This window comes from Hemitrygon akajei, chromosome 7 (assembly GCF_048418815.1).
Source record: "Hemitrygon akajei chromosome 7, sHemAka1.3, whole genome shotgun sequence".
NCBI classification, from domain to species: Eukaryota; Metazoa; Chordata; class Chondrichthyes; order Myliobatiformes; family Dasyatidae; genus Hemitrygon; species Hemitrygon akajei.
The window spans coordinates 144552757-144565656 of record NC_133130.1 but is presented as its reverse complement, the minus strand read 5'-3'; the positions used below and the strand labels follow the sequence as shown (position 1 = coordinate 144565656).

General features: G+C 40.9%; 1 protein-coding gene across 6 annotated transcripts in view; it reads left to right on the top strand.

Moving 5' to 3' along the window:
- Positions 1-8560, top strand: part of LOC140730083 (uncharacterized) — a 64271-nt gene extending 55711 nt beyond the window's left edge. For 5 of the 6 annotated variants that reach the window (XM_073050220.1, XM_073050219.1, XM_073050215.1 and 2 more), the window contains 3 exons: positions 2549-2618; positions 5506-5587; positions 8456-8542. In XM_073050220.1, coding sequence (XP_072906321.1) covers positions 2549-2618; positions 5506-5583 — 148 coding nt within the window. In that variant the 3' untranslated portion in view covers positions 5584-5587; positions 8456-8542. Of the gene's footprint in view, positions 1-2548; positions 2619-5505; positions 5588-8455 lie in introns of all 6 variants that reach the window. The other variant, XM_073050218.1, reaches the window with a different exon arrangement.
- Positions 8561-12900: the final 4340 nt, after the last annotated feature.

Sequence of the window (12900 nt, the reverse complement as noted above, 5' to 3'; positions counted from 1 at the left end):
CTGAGGGATTAGAGGAGGAGAGGGTCAGAAACTTTAAATTCCTCAGTGTTATCATTTCAGAGGACATATCCTGGGCCCAGCAAGTAAATGCAATTATGAAGAAAGCACGGCTTTCCTTGAAGTTTCAGCCTCTAATACTTCAGCAAACTTGTATAGATGTGTGATGGAGAGTATATTGTTTGGCTGCATCAAAAGCCGATATGAAAACACCAATGCCCTTGAAACAAAAAGTAATGGATACAGCCCAGTCCATCATGGGTAAAGCCCTCCTCACCATTGAGTACATCTACACACAGCTTTGTCGCAGGAAAGCAGTATCCAAATTCAGGGACCCCCACCACCCACGTCATACTTTTTTTATCACTGCTACCATCAGGAAGAAGGTACAGGAGCCTCAGGACTCTCACCACCAGGTTCAGAAACAGTTACTACCCCTCAACCATCAGGCTCTTGAACCAATGGAGTGAACTTCATTTGCCCCATCACTGAACTGTTCCCAGAACTTGTGGATTCACTTTTGATGACTCTTCATCTCATGTTCTCAATTTTATTGCTTTTTTTTTGTATTTACGTAGTTTGTTGTTGTTTACCGATTGGTTGTCTGCTCTTTTGGATGCAGTCTTTGATTTATTGATTCTATTATGGTTATTGGATTTACTAAGTATGCCTGCAAGTAATTGAATCTCAGGGTTGTATTTGGTGACATATATGTGCTTTGATAATAAATTTGCTTTGAACTTTGAACCTCTGGTCAAAAAAGCACAGTATTACGAACCTTGTAACTGGGTCACTTACCAGCAAAGATAGAGAGGTCCGTTGAAGTCTGATGGTACTATCTTTAACAGTATTTATTGGTAAAAATACACAAAAATAATATCAATGCAAACATACAGATAATATACGTTGTCAATACTAAATCTAAAAGTGCGGGTATAATAATAATCAATAAGAAATAGCTCTATCGTTGTCTAGGGGATAATGTATTGTCCGATGGAAATATAAAAGTCACTCAAGTTCATTCAGGCTGCAGCCTTTGGTTGGAGTCAAGAGAGAGTTTTTAGAAACTTGCCAGCTTTTTCTTTTTTATGATGTTGATCCTTCCAGAGTTCCGTTGGTGTTGATTTCTCCTTTAGCTAAAGCCGTTCTTCCGTGGTAAGGCCCCAATCCCGGCAAAGGGAAAGGACGCACGCGGGCCCCCACCGGCTGTCGCTGTTAAACGCTGTCACGGGATTTCTAGCGTTTCTCCTGGTGTGTCTGAAGGGGTTGTTCCCCAGACCCTCTTTTATCCTTACTCACGGGGTCTCAGATGTCAATCAGGTTGGGATGATGCAATCCCTCAACCAGCCCACTCTGGTCATTCCCTGAGGGCTTCAATGAATAGTACAGTACTCAATACACAATTCCATCTCCAAGAGACAATAGTCGTTATCAATGGTTCTGCCTTTCTGGGGGCCAGGACACATTCCAAACCCTTGTGGATTCTGTGTGTCTCTCTCTCATTTCCTGGGTCCCAGACCTGAATTAATAGCGATCTTGTGATTCTCAAAAAGGAGGGGGCTACTTTGTACCCTTCGGCCCCTCAGAGTTGTGGCACATTCGTAACAACAGCAACATCTCCACTTCCTGAGAAGCTTGAGGCAAGTGCTGCTTCTACCCCCATTTTAAAGAGTTTTTACACGAGCACCATCAAAAGAATCCTGACCAGCTACATCACTGTCTGGTACAGGAATTGCAAGGCATCTGACTGCAAGTCCCTACAAAGGATTGCAAAGACTGTTGAGAAGATCATTGGAGTCTTTCTTCCACCCACTAGAGATAATTATCAGGAATGCTGCGTACACAGGGCCCTTAGCATTGTCAATGATCCCTCCCATCCATCCAACAATCTCTTTGACCCCCTACCATCAGACAGGAGGTACCATAGAGTTAGAACAAGAACTGTTAGGATGGGAAACAACTTCTTTCCCCAGGCCATTGGATTTAGGGATGGTGGGTTTGCTGCGTGAGGTTTAAATCGACTGAGATTCTAATTTCCAGGGTTGGGAAGTATGACCGGAGATCATGACAGGCTGGATACGGGAAGGGTATTTCCCCTGATGGAGGAGTTTGGGACCAGTGGACATGTTTGAGAACGGGATAGGCTGGATTAGTCTGAGATGAAAAGTTCTTCACTTAGAGGCTTGTGAACTTTGGAATTCTCTACACTCAAGAATCTGTTGCTTGAATGATAGTTTTTGAGCATTAAGGTAATCAAGGGATGTGGTGATAGTGCAGGAAACTAGTGCAGTGTTAGTAGATGAGCCAAGGACTAATGAAAGCAGAGCGCCTGTTCCACTCCTACTCCTATTTCTTACACTCCTCTGATATTTTTTAAAAAAAAGAAAATATCTTAAATTAAGAATTCTTGTATGTTAATTAAATGGTAGCTTCTGAATTGTTCCCTCCAGCCCCTTTGTACCAACATCCTTAGAGAAAGGTCATAAGAACTGACTGAAGTATTTGTATTTTAATGTGTGCTTTTTTTTTGCACAATTTTGTTTGTTTTTAGGGAGACAAGATCAATGCTATGCCTACCATTCTTATGTTTGAGAAGGAGAAATAAGCATGAGAAAGAACAGGTGAGCAAGGCAAACAATTATTTTTGTAAAATTATCTTATTTTCAATTAAAAAAAAGCTAGTCCACCTTTTAACTAACATAAAATATTACAAAATTGACTTGATTTTAGGATATGATTTGTATAGGTCTGAGGAATATTTATGATGAACTGTTAAACATTACAATCCCACTGGAAGATACTGAACAGAACTTAGGCTTCAGGCTAGAGTTAGGTAGGGAATAAGGAGTTGATAAATTTATGAAAGCTTCTGACTCCTTTCACACTGAAAAGGGATCTGTTTTAATCTGGACTAGAATCTACATTGTATAAAATGGGAAATTGTTATTTTGTTTGTTGAGTTAGCATGTTGAATATAAAGATAGAGCAAATAGGGAGCGATAAATATGCATTGTACGTAAATATACAAGCTTTCCACTGACTGAAGATCATACTTTTGAAAGTTGTTTAATCTCTGCTGTCAACTGGAATTTTAACTGAATTGCTGTAATGGCCATATGCAGGTTACTCTGCATCACTAAGGAAATTCAACGGAGCTCTAGCCAATATTTGTTATGGTCATACATGTGACACATTCAGTACTTCAGATGCACATATCAACTTACATTATCCCCTGTGCAATATTCCTTTTGAACCATTTTGGAGGAAATTTGTACCGACTTGTCCCAGGAGCAACCATAATTTGGTACTCAGAAACACAGAAAACCTACAGCACAATACAGGCCCTTCAGCCCACAAAGTTGTGCCCTAGAAATTACTAGGCTTACCCATAGCCCTCTATTTTTCTAAGCTCCGTGTACCTATCTAGAAGTCTATTAAAAGACCCTATTGTATCCGCCTCCACCAGCATTGCTGGCAGCCCATTCCACGCACTCACCACTCTCTGAGTAAAAAAAATTACCCCTGACATCTCCTCTGTACCTACTCCCAAGTACCTTAAACCTATGTCCTCTTGTGGCAACCATTTCAGCCCTGAGAAAAAGCCTCTGACTATCCACACGATCAATGCCTCTCATCATCTTGTACATCTCTATCAGGTCACCTCTCATCCTCCGTCGCTCCAAGGAGAAAGGGCCGAGTTCACTCAACCTGTTTTCATAAGGCATGCTCCCCAATCCAGGCAACATCCTTGTAAATCTCCTTTGCACCCTTTCTATGGTTTCCACATCCTTCCTGTAGTGAGGCGACCAGAAGTGAGCACAGTACTCCAAGTGGGGTCTGACCAGGGTCCTATATTGCTGCAACATTACCTCTCTGCTCCTAAATTCAATTCCACGATTGATGAAGTCCAATACACCATATGCCTTCTTAACCAAAGAGTCAACCTGCACAGCTACTTTGAGCGTCCTGTGGACTCAGACCCCAAGATCCCTCTGATCCTCCACACCGCCAAGAGTCTTACCATTAATACTATATTCTGCCATCATCTACCACTTCTCAGCCCAGTTTTGCATCCTATCAATGTCCCACTGTAAACTCTGACAGCCCTCCACACTATCCACAACACCTCCAACCTTAGTGTCATCAACAGACTTACTAACCCATCCCTGCACTTCCTCATCCAGGTCATTTATAAAAATCACGAAGAGTAAGGGTACCAGAACAGATCCCTGAGGCACACCACTGGTCACCGGCCTCCATGCAGAATATGACCCGTCTACAACCACTCTTTGCCTTCTGTGGGCAAGCCAGTTCTGGATCCACAAAGCAATGTCCCCTTGGATCCCATGCCTCCTTACCTTATCAATAAGCCTTGCATGGGATACCTTATCAAATGCCTTGCTGAAATCCATACACACTACATCTACTGCTCTACCTTCATCAATCTGTTTAGTCACATCCTCAAAAAATTCAATCAGGCTTGTACGGCACAACCTGCCTTTCACAAAGCCATGCTGACTATTCCTAATCATATTATGGCTCTCCAAATGTTCATAAATCCTGCCTCTCAGGATCTTCTCCATCAACTTACCGACCACTGAAGTAAGTCTCATTGGTCTATAATTTCCTGGGTTAGCTCTACTCCCTTTCTTGAATAAAGGAACAACATTCGCAACCTTCTAATCCTCCGGAACCTCTCCCGTCCCCATTGATGATGCAAAGATCATCGCCAGAGGCTCAGCAATCTCCTCCCTCACCTCCCACAGTAGCCTGGGGTACATCTCACCCAGGCCCAGCGACTTATCCAACTTGATGCTTTCCAAAATCTCCAGCGCATCCTCTTTCTTAATATCTTCATGCTCAAGCTTTTCAGTCTGCTGCGTCGACACTACTATCACCAAGATCCTTTTCCATAGTGAATACTGAAGCAAAGTATTCATTAAGTACCTCTGATATTTCCTCTGGTTCCATATACACTTTCCCACTGTCACATTTAATAGGTCCTATTCTTTTACGTCTTATCCTCCTGCTCTTCACATACTTGAAGAATGCCTTGGGGTTTTCCTTAATCCTACCCACCAAGGCCTTCTCATGGCCCCTTCTGGCTCTCCTAATTTCCTTCTTAAGCTTCTTCCTGTTAGCCTTATAATCTTCTGGATCTCCTAGGGTAACTCCTAGGATAACTAGGTGTTTAAAGCAATGGACTGCAGCTGTGATGAGGTAAGACTCATATATTTTTATCTTTATGGCCCTTACACTTCATGGTTATGAACTTCATGGCCCAGCAGTCTCTTTCTGATGTTCCAGTTGAAGGTCAGCAGCCCTCCAGTCTCCCCCTCCAACCAACTAAAGCTATGATTATCTCTGGTTCATTTTCCTACTCATCACTTCAGTCAGCCCATAGATCCTCCAATTCTTTGGTCCTCAACGGAAACCTTTATTTCCAATATATTCATCATACTTCTCATCTCTCTCTCTCTCTCTCTCACTTACAAAATCTTATTCCAGACCTTAATCAGATCTTCAGCTACCGACTGTGACTCTTCCCCAGCATGGTCTCGTGACACATTTTTGGCTTCAGAATAAGAAGGTAATACCTGTTCATTACCCTCATCACTATTAAAATTTTCTGTGGTAAGCCCACAACCTAGCTACTCCTATGACTATCTAGCTATCTACTTGGTGCTCACTACAGTGACTAAATTTTTCATGATGGATGGAATACTTGTCAATGTGTGCACATTAAGCTCCACTTCTAGGTGAAAATCTATAATTTAATTTACCAGCACTTACTGAAGCAAAGTCATTAGTAAAACGCATAACCATCTTACAATTTGCCCCTTTATTTTCTACTGTACAGTTTTAAACTGGGATACGGAAGCTTAGGGACATTTATGGAATCAATGAAGATTTGCTTTTAAGCATGTAACAAATACAGCTTAAATATCAAGTGATGCAGGAAGTGGTCTTTGCTCATGTTTTGGTGTAGCAGGACAAGCAGCTCTACTACGTTGCAAATTGTAGAACTCTTTCTAGTCAAATTCTGCAAATACATAGAGATTTCAAAAGCACACAAATATTTTTAAAGTTAATCTTGTTTTGGCACATTGTATCATTTGTTGGTAAATACAGTGTCTAAAAAGTATTCACCCCACCCCTTGGAAGCTTTCATGTTTTATTGTTTTACAACATTGAATTGGTGCATTTAATTTGGCTTTTTTGGCACTGATCAACAGAAAACACTTTTGTGTCAAAGTGAAGACAAATTTCTACAAATTAGTCTAAATTTATTACAATTGTTACACACAAAATAATTAATTGCATAATTACTCACCCTTTCAAGTCAGTATTTAGTAGATGCACCTTTGGCAGCAATTACAGCCTTGAGTCTGTGTGGGTAGGTCTCTCTCAGCTTTGCACACCTGGACACTGCAATTTTTTTTCCCATTCTTCTTTACAAAACTATTCAAGTTCTCTCAGATTACATGGGGATCATAACTGAACAGCCTTTTTCAAGTCCAGCCACAAATTCTCAGATGGATTTGAGATCTGGACTCTGACTTGGCCCTCTAGGACATTAACTTTGTTTTTTTTTTAAGCCATTCCTACGTAGCTTTGGCTTTATGCTTGGGGTCATTGTCTTGCTGGAAAACAAATCTTCTCCCAAGTCACAGTTCTCTTGCAGACTGCATCAGCTTTTCCTCCAGGATTTCCCTGTATTTTGCCACATTCACTTTACCCTCTACCTTCACAAGCCTTTGAGGGCCTGCTGCACTGAAGCGTGCCCACAACATGATGCAGCCACCACCATGCTTCACAGTATGGATGGTGTGTTTTTTGATGATGTGCTGTGTTTGGCTTACACCAAACATAGTGTTTAGTCTGATGGCCAAAAAGCTCAATTTTGGTTCAATCAGACCATTGAACTTTCTTGCAACTGACTTCAGAGCCTCCCACATGCCTTCTGCCAAACTCTAGCCAAGATTTCATGTGAGTGTTTTTTAATAGTGACTTTCTCTTTGCCACTCTCCCATAAAGCTACAACTGGTGAAGCACTTGGGCAACAGTTGTTGTATGCACAGTCTCTCCCATCTCAGCCACTGAAGCTTGTAACTTTGCCAGTGTTGTCATATGACTCTTGGTGGCCTCCCTCACTAGACCCCGTCCTGCACAGTTACTCGGTTTTGAGAACGGCCTGCTGTAGGCAGATTTACAGCTGTGCCATATTCTTTCCATTTCTTGGGATATTCAGTGACTTGGAAATTTTCTTGTATCCATTTCCTGACTTGTGCTTTTCAATAACCTTTTCGTGGAATTGCTTAGGGTGTTCTTCTGTCTTCATGGTGTAGTTTTTGCAGGATACTGACTCATCAGCGGTTGGACCTTCCAAATATGGGTGTATTTTTACTGTACTCAATTGAAACACCTTGACTGCACACGTGATCACAAGTGAACTAATGATGTGACTTAAAACCAAATGGATACACCAGTGATAATTTGGTGTATCATATTAAAGGCGATGAATGCAGTCAAGTATTTTGTGTTTTATATTTGTGATTAATTTAGGTCACTTTGTATAGATCTCTTTTCATATTGACACAAAAGAGTTTTTCTGTTGATCAGAGTCAACAGGAGTTAGACCCACTGTGATTCAAAGTTGTAAAACAATAAAACATGAAAACCTCTGGGGAGAGGGGTGACTACTTTTTATGGGCACTGTACCATCAAATTTATCACTCCATTCTGGTGCTCAGACTGTGTGGTACACAGTCAAGATTAAATAACCATATATTAGTGCCCAGTTAGGACACACAATGTCACAGAGCCCAAACATCAAATATTTCATCTCAAATGAATCTGTTGATATCTCATGTATTAAAAGCAATGTTAAACATCTTTTAATTTAGCTTAAGGATTCATTTTAGTTTGAGAGAATTTGGAATTTCCAGCTAATGTGTAGCACAGTACAGTAAAACTAATAATCCAATATAGAACTATTTGAAAATCCCACTGGGCTAGGACAGTACAGTAAAGAGAGGAGGGGAACTGGGCACTTCCTTTCACTTTGTGCTCAGTTCTCTACTCTCTTTACACTCTGGCTCTTTGATTTCCTCACAAGCTTTCACTCTCCAGGGCCCCCAGTTCCTACACTCCCTTTCCGCTATACTCCCTTGAAATTAACTTGGTTGCTTCTCTCATTGCCTTAAAACTTTAGAGACCCTGTTTTCCCATGCTCCTTTTAAACTTACTAGGCTCACTGAAAAAACTTATTATTCTATTTTGTAACGTACAAAAAAAGTGTAGTGAATGTTAATAGAATCCATGAATAGTTACCATGGAAGTCCCAAACTAGCTGGATTATGGTGGTGTATGCTTTTAGTGTATGACGTGACAAGTAAGTTATGATGTCTGAGTTTACCTTTAACAAATTCAGAAATTTCTTTTTGTTTTTCAACAGGATCCTGAATTCTTTGAGAGATAACTACTTGCCTGTAGAGATCTGTTAAGATGAAGCTATTGATCTGTTTTATAATAAGTGGTGTTCCATGCTGTAAATTGTTTGCTTGTTGATAAATTTTGCTGCTGTTATAAGTTTTGGAATAACTTTAATAAAAAAAAAAACATTTCCATAATACTGTTGTATCATTTCTTGTTTCCTCTCAGTTTGTGTTGATGACTAGCTTGTTTTCATAGGGTTTATGTTCCTACAAAATAGGGAAAACATCATGCTGACATTTGCACCAGATTAACTGACAGATATGCCTATAGCTGACCAATTCTAGAGCATAACCTTTCGAACAGCGTAGTGTGAGTCACAGGACTTCTGCAGTGCCAATCTGATTCCTTATGAGAGATACAAGACAAAATTTGCAAAAAGTCTAGTTTCATTTCAAACGGGTAGAAGAGTGTTGTGTTAGATGGCTGAAAAACTGAGTTTGTTGCAAGGGAAGGAATATTTATCCACCACCCACTTGAGCAGAGAATACCAGAGATTCTTCACCCTCTGCAAGAAGAAAATTCTGTTTACCTCAGTTTTAAATGACTGACCCCTTGTAGTTATACCCCATTGTTCGACACTGTATCACTTCTGGAAACATCCTAATATTTACACCATCAATCCCCCTTCAAATCTTACATCTTTGAATAAAATCACACCTCATTCTTCTAAACTCCCAAAAAATACAGGCACAACCTATTTAGTCTGTCTTAATAGGATAATATTCTCATTCATGGTGAGAGATAAATCTCCTTTGTACTGCCTTTAATGTTATATCTTTATTTCGACAAGGGAACTTAAACTACTTACAGTATTCCAGGTGAGGCAACACCCTCCCTATTTTTAAACTCCAACCTCTGTAGTGAAAGCCAAAATATGTTTGTCTTAACTACTTGTAGGACCTACCTGCTAGCTTTTTATAAATCATTTACTAGGACACCTAGTCCCTCTCTCACTCTTCATTCATTTGCAAACTCGCTCCATTGAGATAATTTGCCTTTTGATTTCATTTATTGAAGTACATAACCTTACACTTCCCCACATTAAACAACTTCTGCTCACTCATTTAATCTGTATCCCTTTGTAGAATCAATGTATCGTCATATTTTCATTTCAGCCTCAAAGATAGAAACTTTATCTACTGTTGTCCTCCAGATCATTAATATAAATAGTGAACAATTGTGAGCCAAGAGTTGCTCCTTGCAGTACTCAACTAGTTATCTCCTTTCAGTCTAAAAATGACCTATTTATTCTAAATCTATGAGACAACCAGTTTCAATTCATTCCAACACATTCCATCTGATACCATGGGTTTTTAATTTGTATACCAATCTCTTATGTGGCATCTTGTCAAACGCCATTTGGAAATAAATACAATCTTCATTATGTGCTATGTTGTATGATGTAAGTGATCATGGTCTGAGACCATGATTGCTCTTGGCAAATTCTACAGAAGTAGAATGCTCTTGTCATTGCCTCCTTCTGGGCAGTGTCTTTACAAGACAAGTGACCCAGCCATTATCAATACTCTTCAGAGACTGGTTGCAGGACTTGTGATATGCACCAGCTGCACCCATGGCTTCACATGATCCTGATTGGGTTGGTGGGGGGGGGGGGGGTGCTAAGTGGGAGGTATACTTTGCCCAAGGGTGACCTGCAGGCTAGTGGAGGGAAGGAGCTCCTTACATTTCCTTTGGTATAGACGTATCTCCACACCGACACCCATTACACTGCATTTAGATTTCATTCTATCAGGTCTCCATGTCGCACCCTCAAAGGATTACAACAAATTTGTCAAAACGTGATAGACCTTTCATAAAGCCATGTTGATAAGGTTTAATTATACTCATTTTTCTTAAATGATTAGCTGTTTATTGGGTCTACTTCTTGCCAATAATAGTTGTTAAACTATCTGATCTGTGGTGCCCTGGCCTGTCACAGTATGACTGTCAGTTTCTCTCTCATTATCCTACACCACTGCTCTGGTTTCCTCCTGTTTTATTAAAGCTTCCATTCCTGGAGTTCCATTTCCTCCAATTTAGTTCAAAGTCCTAAGTACATCTCTAGTTGTGCAATTCACCAAATATGGGACCCAACACTGTTCAAGTGAAGCCCATTCCAAAGAAATCCCAGTTCTCTTTCCCCACTCATTGTGCCAGCTTCCTAAATTCACATTGAGTTTTGATCCACACATTTGCCTCTCTGATCCTGTTTATCCTTTGCTAATTTGTACATGGCTCAGCCAATAAACTGGTAATTATCATGTTTGTCATTATGCTTTTCAGTTTTGCCCAATCTGCTCATAATCCTTCACCAGAACTTCCTTCCTGTTCCTAGTATGTTGATTGGCAGCACACTGCTGTAGTGTTTAGTGCAATCACTTTACAATGCCAGCATCACAGAACAGGGTTTGATTCCTGCTGCTGTCTGGAAGGAGTTTGTACATTTTCTCTGTGACCGCATGGGATTCCTCCCATGTTCCAAAGACGTGTAGCTAGAGTTAGTAAATTGTGGATATCGGAAGCAAGGTGTCACTTTCAGGCTGCTCCCAACAAAATCCTGTCCAATTTGATTTAACTCAAATGATGCATTTCTCTGTTTTGATGTACATGTGACAAATAAAGCTAATCTTTAAATCTTTAGTTCCTACATGGACTATGACCACTAGATCCTCCCCCTTGCATTGCAAGTTTTTCTCCAGCCCACAGGGCTGGATAACCATAAGGATATGGTTAACCCTAAGAAGGTATCTCAGCCTTTGAATGGGCAGATTATTTGACCAATTAATCTGCTAATCATTTATTGGTTTGTGGAGCCTCTGGAGAAAATCCATGTAGTCACGGGGATAATATGCAAACTCCACCAGACAACAGGATTGAACCCAGACTACTGCATCTCCACGGACTCTGCCATCATAACACTCTTCAGCGCCTTCCCAACAGCCCACACTGTGAGAAGGATGCAGAAGGGGTTCAGGAGAATAAAGGTAGACTAAATAAAGAGGCGGGTTCATGTAAAATAGATCTGAACGTAGAGAAAACATCAAACGCTGCGTTGCAGGTGAAAGCGGTGTAGTGCGCATGCCCAGGAGCCTGTCGCGCGTTGCCAGGCGACGGCGCGATGCGCGGCGGAGAACCCAGGCTGTCGCCGGCTGATCCGCGCCATCCTCGGTAAGTTCAGCTAATCGTGGTGGCCTTTCTTCACAAGCCGTCTGTTGTATTTTCAATGCATTCATACCCCTTCGGAGGTTACGCGTTTTCTACTTCCTTTAAAAACCGACGGCAAAACAACTGTCTGCTGTAGGGCAGAGGCGAGGAAGAACTTTCTTGACTGGTTTGCTGAAGCCTTGTCCAGTCTATATATATATATATATATAGCCAGATCCCCAGACAAGGAACAACATTAAGGACCAAATAAGTTAACTTTTGACCGGGAGGACATCCCTGCATATTGTTCATATTTTATTTTCTCCCTTCTTTGCCATTGGTCTATATAGTCCTACAGCTGAATGATCTTTCCTCTCAGTTTCTGCTTCAGTTACAGTTCTCCTTCTTGAGTGAGGAAGTGCTACTCCCTCAGGAGGTGTAACATAAAGCTGCCCTGTCTGCCTTGTTGAGGAGTCATTAAAGATCCCCTGGTAACCTTATGAAAAATTAGCAGAGACATTCTTTCTGGTGAATTTGGCAATATTTGTCTCCCCACCAACATCTCTAAGAGAGATCGTTTAGATCGATTAACGCAATAGAAAGGAAGGACGTTAGCCTGGAGGATGAGGAATCGATATGGGTAGAGCTGCATAACACTAAGAGGCAGAAAACGCTGGTGGGAGTTGTGTACAGGCCACCTAACAGTAGTAGTGAGGTTGGGGATGGCATTAAACAGGAAATTAGAAATGTGTGCAATAAAGGAACAGTAGTTATAATGGGTGACTTCAATCTACATATAGATTGGGTGAACCAAATTGGTAAGGGTGCTGAGGAAGAGGATTTCTTGGAATGTATGCGGGATGGTTTTCTGAACCAACGTTGAGGAACCAACTAGAGAGCAGGCCATTCTAGATTGGGTATTGAGCAATGAGGAAGAGTTAGTTAGCAATCTTGTCGTTCGAAGCCCCTTGGGTAAGAGTGACCATAATATGGTGGAATTCTTCATGAAGATGGAGAGTGACAAAGTTAATTCAGAAACAAAGGTTCTGAACTTAAAGAAGGGTAACTTTGAAGGTATGAGATGTGAATTAGCTAAGATAGACTGGCAAATGATACTTAAAGGGTTGACAGTGGATATGCAATGGCAAGCATTTAAAGATCGCATGGATGAACTACAACAATTGTTCATCCCAGTTTGGCAAAAGAATAAACCAGGGAAGGTAGTGCACCCGTGACTGACAAGGGAAATTAGGGATAGTA